Here is a 17,090-nt window from a genome sequence, read left to right as displayed (position 1 = left end):
AATAAAATGTCAGGAAATTAAAGTCAACATATTGTCTAATATAGCTGTATATGTAATCACCATTAAAAGTAGAAGTTTATCCAATAATAATAAATCAAATATTTAATAATATAAAAGATAATACCACACAATTACAATAATAATAAAAAAGCTTGTACAATGAATATATGAATTATTACTACTGAAGTCTGAAAGTATTAAATCACTTTCAAATATACAGATATCGATACAAGCATTGTAATGACAATATAATGTGCTTGAAAATATTTTTATAAGTTTTAGTATTAGGTACATACATTTAGGGTTAAATAGCCTGTCTATTATAATTTAATATCATTACCTATAAGTCTGTTTTTTTGTATCCACAAGAAAAAAAGTTTGACAAAAAATTGTTGAGAAAACTGTTAACGTTATAGCCCTATTCTAAATCTACCTCCGGTCTAATTCAACCTTAAGCCCATAGCCATTAACGTTATTGGCTTGTCCTTTAGATTGTCGGTTAAACCGTTTCTGTGTATAGGTATAAACTTATACATTATGCACTAATCAAACCTAACCGTAGCAAACCCTGCGGTCGATATCCGCTTTTCCTCTTCAACTACAAAAACTATACAACTGACGGAATGCAATAAACAAGCAAACCGTAGTTATAGTCTTGTACAACGGCGTTATTATACAGTTTGGGTACGTTTTTTTTTTAAACTTAATTTGAATACAAACTGCTTCTTTTATCTACTATTAACTGTTTGAGGTGCTTTAATTTTGTACTTATCTCTGTAAAATGTTTGATTTAAAAACGTTCCTACAGTTATCTTTGTTACAAATCGGTACGATCTTATCCTATATGATATGTAAAATATGATATACATATAATAAGGTCGTACGAACCAAACACCTTGTAAATACCAAGTTACAAAAACATTATTTGTAATTATAAGCTCTGTACAAACAACGACGGTAGTTTTTATGGAAAATTATTCGATACGTCGCACTAGTACATTTAAAGCCACATCTGCAAGTTCGAGTAAGTAAAATCTACATAATTGTCTTTGACCGACGATAGTTAATATTTGATACTAATCAATTTTAATCATTCGCAGGTTAAGCAGCTTTAAGAGGTGACAAAATGGCCATGTTGAACTTGTGGTATATATTGTTATTTTTTTGTATAATGCAATTTATCTACGGGTCGTACGGTAACGAGGAGAAAGAAATCGAAAATTGCAAAAACTTGTTGTTAAACTTACAGCATTTGGCTACCGGTTACAGCTACCAACCTAACCGATACGAGCGTGAAAGTTTAAAGGATCAGTCCCTCGGCCAATTGCAAAAAAGTGTAGCCAATTTGTACGACGAACTAGAGTGCGGATACCTTTTCAGCGCACAGTTGTATTTGAAATTGACGGGCTACGCTGTTTTCGGCAAATACAAACACGTTTACATGCCGCAGACACTTGAGGATTTCTCGTTCGATCAAGAAGCGACCATGATGATCGATTCGTTGTTGGATCCGAAACACGACGAGGTAAACGATCTATGGTTACTTTATATATACGCCCGTCATATAAGGGATTTCTTTGGGCGTCTTAGGGGCGTTGGCGGTCCGGTAAATATTAAAATGTTTAATGAAAAAAAATGGTTGCATGATTTCGTGCTGAACATAATAAACAAACGCGTCAAACGGTGTGAATGTTACAACTCTTTCAATATAATATCCGAAAAATGCGAGCACTGTTCATTTGTACACGAACAACTGGAAAAGAAACAATTCTGTTGTTCGCTTGTAAAAAAAGATGAAACTTTCGGTGAAAACTATAACGCTGTGATGGATGCAATAAGAAAGAACAAACAATTACTAAATGAAAACTTCAAGGAAAACCGGGATAAGAAACTATTGGAGTTCTCGATGACCGAAACGATTTCGTACGAGTTGTTGCTCTTTAAAGACGAGAGAATATGCAAAATGTTTTTTGGCGAATTTTTGGCAGCAAATCCCCATCCTGTCGACTTAAGGTTTCCAGGCGAGTTGTCGGAAATTAGACTTCTGGGAGAGTACCAGCGTCGGGTAATTGGCACGTTGAAAATAATAATGTTGCAAATAACGTTGTCGTTTATAGATTATATTAGCAATTCCAAAGATTCTCTAGAAGCATACAAAAAGTTTAAAGATGGAATCGTAGCCGAGTTTATGGAACTAATGGTGTTGAACGACGACATGGCATTCAACAAAATCTCTGAATCATTCCAATCGGTTTTTGAGCCTAAGAGCAATAGTAATGAACATGCTGATCTTAATAATAGAGATTTTCAAGGTACCATGTCACATATTAAGAGCTACATTACATGGTTCATTGAGTATATTATTAGAAAAAATAATTTACCCAATATCAGAGTGACGGTGACCGATAGTGACCAGTGCAAAACCTTAAGTGACGTTCTTAATGTAGGCATAAGATTTGTTGAGAAAATTAAAAACGATATTGGAAAACATTCAATCAGGTTGGTGCAGTCGTTTTTGAAAATGATCGACGAAAAGTTGTTACCGCGTTCCAGGAAGGCACGTCTTTATAACGTATAGTATATAATTTTTCGTATTACAATTAAGGAATTTTTTGTTTATACTTATTGTATCCATATTTTTTATTTCGGCTGTGGGAAAATTAAATTAATTAATACAGACAAATATACGTACAAAAAAATATATCATTCTATTTAATATAATTCCGCAAAGGAACTTTGTAGGTTAAGCATCACAAAAAAACACTTGTGTCTTTCAACAGCTTTCTTACCAAAACAACTAGACAAATATGAAAACACAAAAACGATTTTTCGATACATCGATTATTTATATATTAGGAGGTATAATTCGGCCATACATTTTTTATGAGACTAAAAGCCCACTACAAGATAACAACCTATCCAATAACAGTAATATGGCTTTTGTAGTGGTTCGGATAAACGCAGACTAGCAAATTACAGCAACCATATCATTATAGTTGACTTGATCGTTAGCCAAACGCTGTAAATTTAATTTAGGCAATGGTTGTTTTTTCGATTTTAAATTCATATTATTCACTTGGATCATGTTGTACGGTTGAAATGCAAAGATGTATGTAATAACCATGCTCTATTGGTGCGCTATTATTTGCCAAAACGTACAAATTGTTTCAATATTTGTTTTTAAAGAACATCGCTGAAATTGTTTTTATCATCAATAACAATACATATAAAATAACAACAAATATTATATAGAACTTGGTCTATGGTTAATTCTACCTCTACAACATTTTTAATTCTAGTTTTGTTCATGATAAATAAAACACAAAATCAACAAAAAATTGTGTAACACAACATATTATAAGAATATTACAAATAGTCATAACAAATAAAAGCCAGTTCAGTGGTGTCGGGGAATAGTGGGGGTAGAGCATAGTGAGGATAGGGAACAGTGGGGTCTGAGCATAGCGAGGATGGGGAGGTTACAGGTTCACAGGAATTATGACAACTGAAAGGGATAAAATCATTTTCAAATGAACGCTTTGGTGCAATGGTAGAAATAAAAATATCGGTACAAGCATTAATATAACAAATGAATGCGTTAAATCTTTTATGAATTGAAATAATATGTGGACAGTTTTAGGATGTATCCATTTGTTTTCTTGATGCTATTTTGTGATATACATATAATAAAGTCGTACGAACCAAGCACACATTGTCAATACTAGGTTTCAAAAATATCATTTGAAAATATAAGCTCTGTACAAACAACGACGGTAGTTTTTATGGAAAATTATTCGATACGTCGCACTAGTACATTTAAAGCCACATCTGCAAGTTCGAGTAAGTAAAATCTACTAATCGTTGATGATAGTTAATAATTGATAATAATCAATTTTAATCATTCGCAGGTTGAGCAGCTGTAAGAGGTGACAAAATGGCCGTGTTGAAATTGTGGTATGTATTGTTATTTTTTCGTTTAATGCAATTTATCTACGGGTCGTACGGTAACGAGGAGAAAGAAATCGAAAATTGCAAAAACTTGTTGTTAAACTTACAGCATTTGGCTACCGGTTACAGCTACCAACCTAACCGATACGAGCGTGAAAGTTTAAAGGATCAGTCGCTCGGCCAATTGCAAAAAAGTGTAGCCAACTTGTACGACGAACTGGAGTGTGGATACTATTACAGCGCTCAGTTGCATTTGAAATTGACGGGCTACGCTGTTTTCCGCAAAGACAAAACCATTTACGAGCCGAAGGAACTTGAGGATTTCACGTTCGATCAAGAAGCGACCATGATGATCTATTCGTTGTTGGATCCGAAACACGACGAGGTAAACGATCTATGGTTAATTTATATATACGCCCGTCTAATAAAAGAATTCTATAGGCGTCTTAGGGCTGTATTGCTTATTGCGGTAAATGCTAACGTGTATAAGAAAAACAAACGTTTGCATTATTTCGTGCTGAACGTAATAAACAAACGCGTCAAACGGTGTAAATTGGACAACTCTTTCAATATAAAATCCGAAAAATGTGAGCACCGTTCATTTGTACACGAACTACTGGAAAAGAAACAATTCTGTTGTTCGCTTGTAAAAAAAGATACAACAAAAACTCTCGTTGAAAACTGTGACGCCGTGATGAATGCAATAAAAAGGAACAAACAATTACTACATGAAAACTTCAAGGAAAACCGGGATAAGAAACTATTGGAGTTCTCGATGACCGAAACGATTTCGTACGAGTTGTTGCTCTTTAAAGACGAGAGAATATGCAAAATGTTTTTTGGCGAATTTTTGGCAGCAAATCCCCATCCTGTCGATTTAAGTTTTCCAGTTAAATTGTCGGATATTAGATCCCTCGGAAAGTACCAGCGTCGGGTAATTGGCACGTTGAAAATAATAATGCTGCAAATAACATTGTCGTTTATAGATTATGTTATCAATTCCTTAGATTCTTTAGAAGCATACAAAAAGTTTAAAGATGACTCTTTAGAAGCATGCTTTAATTTCAAATATACTATCTTAGGCGAGTTTAAAGACTTAATGGTGTTAAACCACGACCTGACATTCAACGAAATCTCTGAATCATTCCAATTCATTTTTGAGCATAAGAGCAATAGTGATGAACACGCTGATCCTAATATTACAGATTATCAAGGTTCCTTGTCACATATGAAGAGAAAAATTACAAGGCTCATTAAGTATATTACTAGAAAAAATAAATTACCCAATATCAGAGTGACGGTGACCGATAGTGAGCAGTGCAAAACCTTAAGTGACGTTCACAATGTAGGCATAAGATTTGTTGAGAAAATTAAAAGCCATATTGGAAAACATTCAATCAGGTTGGTGCAATCGTTTTTGAAAATGATCGACGAAAAGAATCTACCGCGTTCCAAGAAGGAACGTTCTTATGAAGTATAATATATATTATATAATCGTATTACAATAAGGGATTTTTTAATTTTTATTCATATTGCACCTATATTTTTTATTTCGGTTGTGGGAAAATTTAACTAATTAATACTAATAAATAAACATACAAAAAAATGTATCATTCTATATAGTATATAAGTCCACCCAGGAGCGTTGTGGGTCAAGTGTTACAAAAAAACACTTTTAACAGATTTCTTGTCAAAACAACTAGACAAATATGAAAACACAAAAACAATTTTTCGATACATCGATTATTTATATGTTAGGAGGTATAATTCGTCCGCACATTTATTTAGTTTTAGGGTCTTTAACTATTATACTTTAATAAACTTGAGTATACTTTGAAGGCCCGACACTGCCATATCCTGAGACCGTTTGTTGCTTGTGGAACGGGGAAAAAAATCAATTAAATTATTATTTGAACATCTAAATTAATTTTGAAAAGTGTAACCCACCCCTATATTGCTTAGCACCGTTTATTTCTATGTTAATATTATGCAAAGGCCAAAGGACTCGTATCAATTGGAACGGCCTAATAAGATTATGTGAGTGGTTTATTGGCCGCGTTTGGTGTGACCGAAGCACTTATAATATGGCAAGAGGACGACCGTCGCTATAATATTGCTTTCGGGGAAGAGAAAACTCTTTTTGTAATTGATTACTATAGAGTGTTCTGTTGGCGTTTATGATAATGGTTTGGCGCAGTTCATCGACAACACCGTGGCCAGTGTATATCTGCTGCGAACCGATTTGTATACTAATTACTTTTCCCAGAGTGGTTTACGAGCTTTAATTGTGTTAAAGCGGCGGCCTTATCCCGCTGGGAACAATATATCAAACAAATAGTGTTTTGTTGTAAATGCACAAAAAGGCGAATAACGTCTGCAAAGCGAAACAAATTCTTCCGTTTGAATCGAGAAAACGTTCATTTATTTCTAATATGTTTAGACAACATTAAAATTAAACTCGCACACTTATTAACATGTACAATTTAACTTTATTGAAAAACCTATTTTCATTTTGTCATCGACAATGTCATTTCACCCGCATAATAATAATTATTATGTATAGTAGGTAATGTTTCAAAAGCCAGTTGCTAATATGAAAACTATTGGATGCTATTAAAACAAGTTTTGTTTTTTTCTTATTTCAAATACACAGTCTATACCTTTAGGCATAAAAAGTTGGGAAAGACGATTTTCAGCAGTTTAAAATATATCTCGTGGGTGCAGACAAAATAAATTAAAAATACATCATTGTAAAAACAATATCTTCTGAGAGTTAAAATTAACGCACCCCGCCAATTGTCATACTGTTTTACATTATAATATGCCGTCCAATATGCCTGACAGCACCGTCTGCCAGTTTCGACATTAGATTAGAGTAATTAATAGTCAATAGTCAGAGTAATATTATTATCCTAGGAAGCATAAGTAGTGTCGGGTGAACGTACCTGATCCCTTAATAATGTTAGTCCATTGTCGCCGTCGGACACTTGTAAATTATGCGTGACCTGCAAAGGTCTCTCGCCGGGTTGTACTTTGGTCACGTAGTTGTATGGGAAATAACCGACGCGGCCGAAACACTTGCCTTTCCACCAGGCCGGGTCCGAAGTGTCTATAACGGTCACTTTGTACCCAGCTCTGAAACAAAATTCATAATTATTATTGCAGTAGAGATTAGAGAAAAATCAGGACATTATTATATTATGATTTTGTCTTAAACGATGTTGGAACAAAATTGTAGGTCAAATTTTTAACCGTTGACGAAGTCTATATACCCTTAATATTGTATAAATATACATTTTAAATTTATTTTCTCAGCTGTTCCTGTTAAAGCACAAAACGAGACTCGACTCGACCTCCTCTTAAACGTGTAAAATGTTTTTATTAAAATTTATTATAAAATTCATCAGACCGGTAGCGTAGGCAAATTTCGAACATCCTAAGAATACCGGGAAGACCGAAGTACTTACTCAGGTCGTTTATTTATGAGATGTTTACGGAATTTTTCTAGGAATTTAATATACTTCACACGCCGTCTAATAAACAGCGCAATACGGATCCTTTGAATTATGTTGGAAGAAAAAAAATGCCATAATGGAATTTTCATCTGAAAATATAGTGTTTGAACGCCAAAACCCAGATGTTCAATGGCTTTACTTGGCAATAGGTAAGATAATAATTTATGAGACTCCAAGTCGAGTACAGAGATTTTAAAAGGCAACTTAACCTATATTTTACAATTGAACAAAAGAACAAGTGGAATAAACTACTGTATGAGTACATAAAATATATTATCGACTGTATTAACTCTAAAAATATTTATTAAATTTGTGAAAAGTAATAAATACTATGTTAAAGAATTAAAAACATTAAATTGGATTAGTCAGGTTAATTAATTTGTATAACTTTTACAGCAATAGACCTCTTCGACAAAAACATTCATATAAAAATAATAATTTTTCAGGGGCGTGCAGTTTATTGTCTTTGTAAGGCTATTAAATGTTTGTATCATTATTTGTATGAATGAGTGGTCATTAAAACAAGTAAACAATAGTGGTATCGACAACGGTATTACCCGGTTGAACTGAGTGCCGCTGATTTAATTAGGTGTTATTTATACCGTTGAAATAAATAATAATAACTATTGAAAGGTTATTTATGCAATTATATTTACACTTCAATGATTTGCGAACAAAATACAAGCGCTGTTTGCATATTATTTGACCTAACCTATTGTGTTTCATAATAAAAACGTTATAAAAAAAAAAACAGTAGGAAACGATTCCGATTTGATTTAATAATAATTTCCACTCGAAACGTCATAAAAGCAATGGCTGCAATTATTAAGATAGCCTATATAGGACTTAGGGCTAACACGGGTGCGGTTTTATATGAATATTCATGAAAAATAAAAAAAAATGAAATCCCCACGGATAATAGACCATCGTCGTACACGTAGTGCGTGCTCGTGCGTTTTTACTTTAATTAAACAACTTAAAACTCGAGTTTAACAATACTGTTTTAAAATTGTAAAAATTATAAAATTAGATTATGCATGCTTGCCTGCCCATATATATACATATATATCCAGCCCATACTCATATAAATATAACTCCGCTTTTGTACATGATAGATATTTTTATCCTAGAATTTTTTTTTTAAAACCCTATTGGAACAGTTTAAATCAGAATTACATACTTATTCTAATGGAAATGTCATAAATTAATATTTGTTTACGTTTTCGCCACTTATTATTGTTATATAGGGTGTTCCAGCATGAAAGGTAAGTAATAGGTGATTGGACAAGAGATAAGAAATGAATGATAAGAGATAAATGATAAGAAATAGATGATAAATGATAAGAGATTAGAAGTAAATAATTAGAAACAAGAGATAAGATATTAGTGATAAGAGATAAATGATAAGATAGTGACACGAGAAAATCAATACTTTAAGTTAGGGGCCGAAAGGGTCTGAAAATGATCTGGCTCATATTTTAAGGTGAGCTGTTTGAAATGAATAACAGGGAATAATTTTAGGATTTATTATAATATATATCAATATCATATTTTAGTCAATATCGTTAAGAAGACCCTACATTAGCATTTATTAAGCCGCACTTAATAGGCAATCAAATAAAACATAACATTAGGCTTAAATTTGTAAACTCGTATATTAACACGGCAAAGCGGTATCTATTTTGATATTTATTTATTTTTTCCAAATTGTATAATGCATACAGGCCATAATAATATGTTTCTACTAATAACAGTGCCCAAGAAAACTTTTGAAGAAGTTGAATTCTTTATAGCGTTTACACGGGCGTCGACGGTGGCGCGTTTTTAAAATTACTTTTAGTTAACCAATTATTATTTCTTTTTGGAAAATTGTAATTTTCAAAGTTTCTCAATCAGTTTCAAGGTGATGCCGAGTGGATGTTTAAGACAGGCGGCGGCGGAGAAGAAGAAGATTTAATTGGTTTTATTACAACACTCACTTCAAGTCGAGTTCGTCTTCTCGGCGAGCTTTGAAGTTGTACAGCACCACGTATAAATTGTTCGGTAACAGCCTGTGTGGTTTCTGCGTGGGAGGAAAAACAAAAAAACACAATTAGCATGGCTAAAGGCGGTATCACAGCTATGTCGTCTGTCGTGTCGTGCGATTTAAGAAGTGGGCGTGGCCACTTAAGGTTACTAATGGTAACTATTTAATACCAATTTGGTAATTATCGACCGTGGTTACCTAATCAGTGAATGCCATAGAGTACTCGCGAAATAAATTAAAATTTGATAAAATAATTTCTTATAAATATACCGTATACGGCCCCATCAATGACAAACCGGCACTTAATGCAGATAGTGATAGTAATAAGTATGTTCAAATTGATAATTGATAAAAAATCAATTGACCGCGGTTACCATACTTTAACCACCCATACCACACGATACAAAAGTTGAGCTCAGCTCAACTCTAACAATAACCCGGTAGGTCATGGTTACTCAATGATACCGTGATTACAACGGCCAATCAGAAGGCGATATAAGGCACACGACACAACGGACGACGTAGCTGTGATACCGCCTTAAGTATTAAAGGTAAGTATGGTTGTTTGAAGAAGTGTTGTTATTCGTGTGTTTGAAGTCAAGAAGAACGAAGACACGTGCTGAGATACAGATATAGACAGAGACAGCGACTATATATGTATGTATTAATACTGTACTTGTGGATATCTCACCGGCGACGGGCAAGGAGAAGTGCTGGCCGACGACAATGACTTGTCGTTGTCGTCGGGCAATTCGACAGAGCTCATCCTTATGTTCCTGGTGGTCAGCAAACGCCGGTTATGGACCGGACTGGACGGCGCTGTAAACACGGTGGAAAATACATGGTGAGTCCAGACTTGAGCACATATACGAGCTATCGGTGTTTAATGTAGGTAGGTAGGTACATGTACAATAATATTATAATAATAATAATATAAAAATCAACCACAAAAACAACGACAACGACGACAGAGAAACAGTTACATGACGCGATGAACAACAGTATATTATTATAATGTACAACGATGGACGATGCAAATTTTTACGGGTTAACAACATAATATATTAACAATTACAACGACGATAATAATTGTATAGCACTTTGGTGGTGGTTGTACAGTATGTACCTAAATGTACCTAATGTATCTTAATAACACATTATGTACACATATTATACTATAGTGTAAATGACCCTACGAGAAACTCGAGGTACATGTTTTTCAGCCCTTAGTGCAAAAGTATATTGGTAGAGTCGAGATTGCCTTGCCCCTAAAAAAAAGTGTGTTGTTTATTTTTTATTTTATTACATATTAATACTCCCACAGTCGTTGAACGGTTGTAATAAAAACCAAAAAGAATAATAATACAACAGTAATAACAAAAATAATAACGGAAAAATGATAAATTTATAAAAACAAAAGTATTTTGAAAACATGTTTGTTTGTACTCATGCCCATGTCGAGCTCACACAGATGCTCTATTTCCGACTACTACTTGCAATACCATAAAATAATAATATATATTCTACTGCGCTACTTCCATTCCAATTTTTACAAAACTATCTCTCTCTCTCTTGCTTTCATTTAAATAAATATATGTATATATATCTAATTGGTTTTCAAGTACCTACGGATAATTATTATCACAAGCGAAGCGTTTGAATAATTTGCTTTTATACACATTATTATAAATGTATACATATTATGTTTCGTATCTAACGTTCTCGGTATCCTACAGGTAACAATACTTAAAATATATTAAACAATAAACGAATGCATAACACTATACAATGCCGACCTACGCGTGATTGTTCGGTATCATCATGTATGTACATATTATATACTAAACGAAAATCACTAGGTATGGTTTTTATCCCTTGTTATTACTATCTATATTAACTGCTGCAAATAACAATAATAAAAAAAAAATAATAATAATAATACAGTTTCTGCAGCTCAAATATGAGCAGAAAGCCATTGTCCGAACAAGCATGCAGTAAAATATTCAACTCGTTTATCTCGCCCATTTTTGTTTTTTTTTCGTTACTCTCATGCTGTCACAATCCAAACCTTACAAACAAAACCACCCCGGTATTTTTTTTTCCCGACTCTTCGGTAAAACATAAAAAAAAAAAATCAATAATAATATAATTTAATAACAATTAATATGCTACCACGACCAGTATAATATAATATATTCGCTATACCGCTTACTCTTGGCCAACACACACACACAAACAAACGCGCGTATACAACTCTACCCCTCCAAAACCAAATATCAATTTACACGACCAACGTACAACAATAACAATACCATGCAGCGTCTTATCAATCAACTCGTTATCAAGTATCAAATAAATGGGCATTTTGCCTGTTTGGATTAAACTACAGGCGAAAAAAAAAACATTTAATTAACGGTACGCACGCTCTTGAGACGCTGTTTTGGGCAAAGCCCAATTCACACCTGCACGGCGTGACGTGACATGACGTGACGTGACGTGACAAACCGGTGCGAATTGGGCTCAATGACCCGCTCTTTTAACGGGGTCGACAATAAACATGTGTTTAGTGACGTTTAGGACGCGAAAAGAGGAGGAGTGGGAGAGGAGTGTGGGGTGTGGGCGTGTGAGGGTTTTCCAAAGTCGGTGCAGGGTTGTCCGGTGAACGATGGGGCGATGGTAATACGTACATTGCAATCTGGACGAGGACGACGGGTTGGAATGGCATTCCATCTGTTGGCCGCCCATACGTCGCCGTTGCGCTTGCTCTGCCGTGTCCGACGAGTCCAGGGAGAAGCTCTTCATGCGCGAGTTGAGTTTCGGCCGCCGCGGACTGTGCGGAGCTGTAAATGTTCACACACGGGCGGGCAACCCGTGGTCAGAGAGACGGGAGGGAAACACGGTCATCAGGTTGACCACGAGCAAACGGCCGGGCGAGAGAACCGGATCCCGCTTCATCCTACTTCCGGTTCGTGTATCCCGTAACATCATTTTAGATAATTTAAAATAACGGACGGTTCGGGGGTCTTAGAAGCTTATCGCCTGAGCAATGAGTAATGGCAGAGGACTTCTAGCATTTGCATATTTTTGTTTTGCGCAACCGTAAAAAAAGAACAACCATAAAGAAATTTGTTTTATGTCCATGACAAAGCCGAATCTGTACATTTTGCATATTTAGGTCTTTTTTCGCTTCTTGAGACATTTTTAAGTTATACATGCTTTTTCGAACTTTTTCTTAAAAAATAATTTATCAAAACAATAATCAGTAAAATGTTTTTAAAATATTGGTCATTTTTTTAAGGTCAGAAGAATGAACATCAAATTATAAAAATAAAAAAATAAATTAATCAATATACCTGTCTTTAATAAATTTTACATTAATTACAGTATAATTAAGTCAATAAATAGTAAATGTTTCATTAAATCAATGTTTTTATTCACTTATTGGTCGTGGACTCATAGTATAGCATATACATATAGTTTAATTTAGTCAGTAATAGTTTTTCTCATTTTAAATGTTTTTTAAGTAAATTGTTTGTTTAACTAAATCGCTAAAAAAATGTTTTAATGCATATTTTAGGGTTTTTAAGCGCATAAGTGTTTGCATATTTAGTGTTTTTTTAGAGCTACAAGTCCTCTGCCTGAGTAACAAGTAATGTGGCATTCGTTGTGTTTGTTCGAATAGTGTATTTTGTTTATGATTCACACAAGACACGCTACTAAATATTGAATATTTATCATATCGAATAGATATTTCGCTTTAAGCATAAAAAAAAAATCTGTTGGGTTTATCGGTTCTCTCGCTTTGCAGTTTTACTCGTGGTTATTGTTTTTCTTTGCGTCTAAGCTATGTATATATTTATAATATTAATATAATATGTAATACAGTGTACATGCGTTTACTAAACAATACAATAATTATAACAAGTATAATTTGATATAGTATATATGCAGCATGCAAACGTTACTGTAGAGTCAGACCAAAACACAGCTGCAGTCTGTACGACTATACGATTTTGACAATCACAAAACGACAGTGGTGTTAAAATAGAGTGGATCGAGATCACCGGGGGGGGGGGGGGCATAACACTGATGAGCTTATAAATGCGATATACCTAATGTTAGAAAAGCCCAGTAATTTTCCAGCTGGTTTAAAGTGTGTTCAGTCGGACAACGCGGATCGTAGCGCCGCGTCAAGCATAACATAATAATAATAAATGAATAGGAAAAAAAAAGCTTTTCTCATTGAACAAAAAGAAAGGAAAGAATGTAAGACCCAGCGGGGCCGATGACATTTGTAATCGCTGACACTCGGATAATAAATTGAAATACACACATACAGACACACACACACACTTTTATATAATATGTATGTATGTATGTGACAGCTTTAGGTGTCTGCAATGGAATCGATCGGTTAGACCAGAAACCGGTGCGGGTATGTTTGGGGTGGTAGACTCCAAGTTGTCACTAGAGGATTACTCGAAATAACGTGCTTTCGTCGTGTGATGAAAATTGCAAATGGAATGGTATGTGTATAGCAAAATGACACATGGCACAAAAAAAAAAAGAAGCAATACAACTATTTTTTTCTTCAGTATGATTGCTTTTTTTTTCTCTAGATAATTCTCGTACACATAAGCTAATAATAATGTATAATTGTTATGTTTGGGGCGATGGTCACACTTTATTTTGCTGCGACGGACTTGGAAACGACAAAGGCTGACAAGGTGCAATAACACGAGTCGCTCGGTAACGGGAAAAATGTGTGTTTGTGTAACAATCAATTATTGTGTCTGAACCGAGCTTTGAAAACGTGCACGTGACAGTTTGATGGGCAGTTTAATTATTCAAACATAAAAAAACCTCAAACGGATATTTTTTCCCCGATCGATTTAAGGTTGTTTGACCCGACCGGGTCGTCGGACTTTGGCGAAATTTGTCTACGGACGACTAGCTATTGTCTAAAGATTTATTGAAAAATTATCGTTAATTAATCGAAACTGGCCTAGGACAGTACTTGCGTCGGTGCACATAACATGGATGTTTCGTTCTAAACGGTGCTGCAAACGCCTGTTCTACGACTAAACTGATCATCAGACTAGGTACTTATGTATGTATATAATATATACACGTTTATCGTTATTATAGCACTAGTATAAATTGTATATTATGTTTCTAAGTACAGACCGGTAGGGACTGATCGAGTCCAGAAATACTTGTCCTGTCCGGGAGAAGAATAGCCGGTGGTCTGGCCTTCGTATGTATAGAAAAAAAAAAACAAACAAAAAACGGTATAACAGGTGAATTTAAGAGAAAAACAAATTAAGTACAATGTTGAATTAAACAATAACAAGCTTGGTAGACACCCAGTGGTATTATATTATTAATATTATATTGGAGATGAGGGCGATTCGGGGACGACATGCTCGTCATGACAACATGTATGATGATCATTATTGAATAGGTCACAATAATATTGCGATGCCATTTTTACGGCCTACAAATGAAAAAAAATAAAAACCATAAAACTCTACCGTGCCACGTCTCGAAGATAATATAACAGGTATAACAGGACTTATAAAGTAAAAAAAAAAAATTGAAAAAAACAAAAACGGTCGTATAAACATCACGTGACAATAATAATATTGTCAAATGATCACAGCCATTGTCTTTATCTACGTGTGAACAATATGAAATATCAATATAGTAATAGGTAGAGGTAGTGTATATAGACTAATAGTAAACGAAGAATTCGAAAAAGATTGAAGATAATCGAATCGTAGGTTTATTAGAAGTATAGCAGAGAAAAAGCAAGGGTTCGTCGAGAAGGTGCAAGAAGAATAGAAAACCATTAAAAAAGTATTTATACATGTAATATATATATATATATATATATATATATATATATATGTATATACATACTTAAATAAATACATACATACATACATATATATATATATATATATATAGTTGTGTCGAATAATAATACATTTATTAGTAAAAGGAATCGACCGAAATGCACGCCATACGACCTGTAATCGCTTGTGGACGAATAGAGCTTCCCGAAGTCCGGAATCTATCAACTGTTTCAGTTTATCCGTTAAAGTAAATGACAAAGTATTAATTTCATGATTTTACCACAGATTAGACAAAACCAGATGGTTTGGTGCACTTTCCATTTAAGCAAAACCAAAACCCTCCTCAATTCAGACCTGAGCATCGCTGAATTTGCAAAGCGCACCATCCGGTGCTATCTAATCTGTGATTGTACAATCAGCTCTTATCGTCGTCGGTCACAGTCGCTTACAAGTATTTCGGTCGTTATTTTTACGCCGTGATATTATAGGAAATATATAAACAATTTTCTCTTAAAAATCTAAAAAATAATAATAATAATAACAACAACACATCAATAATAATAAGAGAATATCATAATAATGATGATGATGATATAATAATAATGATAACGTTATAAATTGTGACAATAAATATGTATAATATAAAGGTTTTTTTTGGAAAAGTAATTTTGGTGGGTTATTAATATAGGAAAATAATAATAATAATAAATATAAGGGATGTGTAGACGACACGGTTAATGTCATTTTTTGAAATAGAAATTCTTCTTGGCCGCCAAGACGGCTCCGGCCATCAAGCTCCGCCGACGTCCGGCCTGTTGGTCCCGTTGGTCGCCGTCGTCTTGGGCGTGGCTGGGCAACTCTAAAGGCTGCCCGAACGGTCTGGTGCCGGCCGCGTACCTGACCTGCTCTGTTTTGACAGGGCGACAGGGCAAGCGAGTGCGGGGCGAACGAGGAGAAAAAAAAATGAAAAAAAAAATAAAGTAAAAATCATAAAAAAAAAACCTCAAGGGAATAAGAACGGTATGTGAAAAAAAAATAATAACAATACAAGTAAATAATAAAGAATATTATAAGAACGGTAGCGATATTGTTGTTTGTAACTTTATAGGTAGGGAAAAAAAACAGAACTGGATTTTGATGTCACGCATGAATGAAGAATAAAATATGTAAGAAAAAGAAAAAAAAAAAAGAAAAAAAAAACCAATATCCGTACTTTCGGGTAACGATATCGACCGGCCTTGTGTTTGGGACCTGCCACCGAACATGGTAAAGCTCTTGACGCCGCCGAACAGTCTCCGCCTTCTGGGCGCTGCCGATTCTGGGAGTCTGCAGGAGGTCGAAGACGTGCCGACGACGTGTGATTCCGCTAGGATAGGACACACACGGTGCGCGAAATCAGAATATATATCCGCAATGGGCGTGTCGAATACATGGTATGATATTTAATAATTATTATAAATGGTACATTTTTTTATCAATATACCTACTATACCTAATAAGTGTATACGAGTGTATAATATATTACATATTGTGTAGGCGTAACCGAACTCGATTTGTGGACCGCGTGGGGAGGCAGCCATTTTGTGTAGAGATTTCATGGAAAGTAAAAATACTACACAGAATAGATAGAAGGCAGAATGGTCGCTACTTGACAATGTAAACAAAAAAGTGACGGCCGTGTTCCAATATCGTGCCTAATCGTAATAAATTATATCTATGTACGACTAAAAATAATAATGTATA

General features: G+C 34.5%; 2 protein-coding genes across 15 annotated transcripts in view; one reads left to right on the top strand and one right to left on the bottom strand.

The window, feature by feature from the left end:
• The window catches only part of LOC126838181 (uncharacterized), a 160,773-nt gene that overhangs the window by 5,540 nt on the left and 138,143 nt on the right, over positions 1 to 17,090 (bottom strand). For 2 of the 13 annotated variants that reach the window (XM_050572355.1, XM_050572357.1), the window contains 5 exons: positions 14,677 to 14,742; positions 12,177 to 12,329; positions 10,166 to 10,308; positions 9,443 to 9,525; positions 6,894 to 7,083 (listed from right to left, as the gene is read on the bottom strand). In XM_050572355.1, coding sequence (XP_050428312.1) covers positions 6,894 to 7,083; positions 9,443 to 9,525; positions 10,166 to 10,308; positions 12,177 to 12,329; positions 14,677 to 14,742 — 635 coding nt within the window. Of the gene's footprint in view, positions 1 to 6,893; positions 7,084 to 9,442; positions 9,526 to 10,165; positions 10,309 to 12,176; positions 12,330 to 14,676; positions 14,743 to 15,439; positions 16,250 to 16,560; positions 16,714 to 17,090 lie in introns of those variants that run through there. The other 11 variants (XM_050572358.1, XM_050572366.1, XM_050572364.1 and 8 more) reach the window with 9 other exon arrangements.
• Positions 946 to 5,480, top strand: LOC126838184 (uncharacterized). Of its 2 annotated transcripts, none has more exons than XM_050572374.1 (2): positions 946 to 1,024; positions 3,909 to 5,480. In XM_050572374.1, exon 2 carries the CDS (start codon positions 3,935 to 3,937, stop codon positions 5,426 to 5,428), a length of 1,494 nt encoding a protein of 497 aa, XP_050428331.1. In that variant the 5' UTR covers positions 946 to 1,024; positions 3,909 to 3,934; the 3' UTR covers positions 5,429 to 5,480. The 2 variants fall into 2 exon arrangements, with proteins under 2 accessions (XP_050428331.1, XP_050428330.1); XM_050572373.1 differs by lacking the exon at positions 946 to 1,024 and adding an exon at positions 3,736 to 3,840.

The sequence above is a fragment of the Adelges cooleyi genome, unplaced genomic scaffold (genome assembly GCF_023614345.1).
Source record: "Adelges cooleyi isolate 19-005CV unplaced genomic scaffold, UGA_ACOO_1.1 ACOO_flye_CR_arks_rails_tigmint_CR_PRNA_30, whole genome shotgun sequence".
NCBI lineage: Eukaryota > Metazoa > Arthropoda > Insecta > Hemiptera > Adelgidae > Adelges > Adelges cooleyi.
This window is presented reverse-complemented; position numbering and strand designations above follow the sequence as displayed.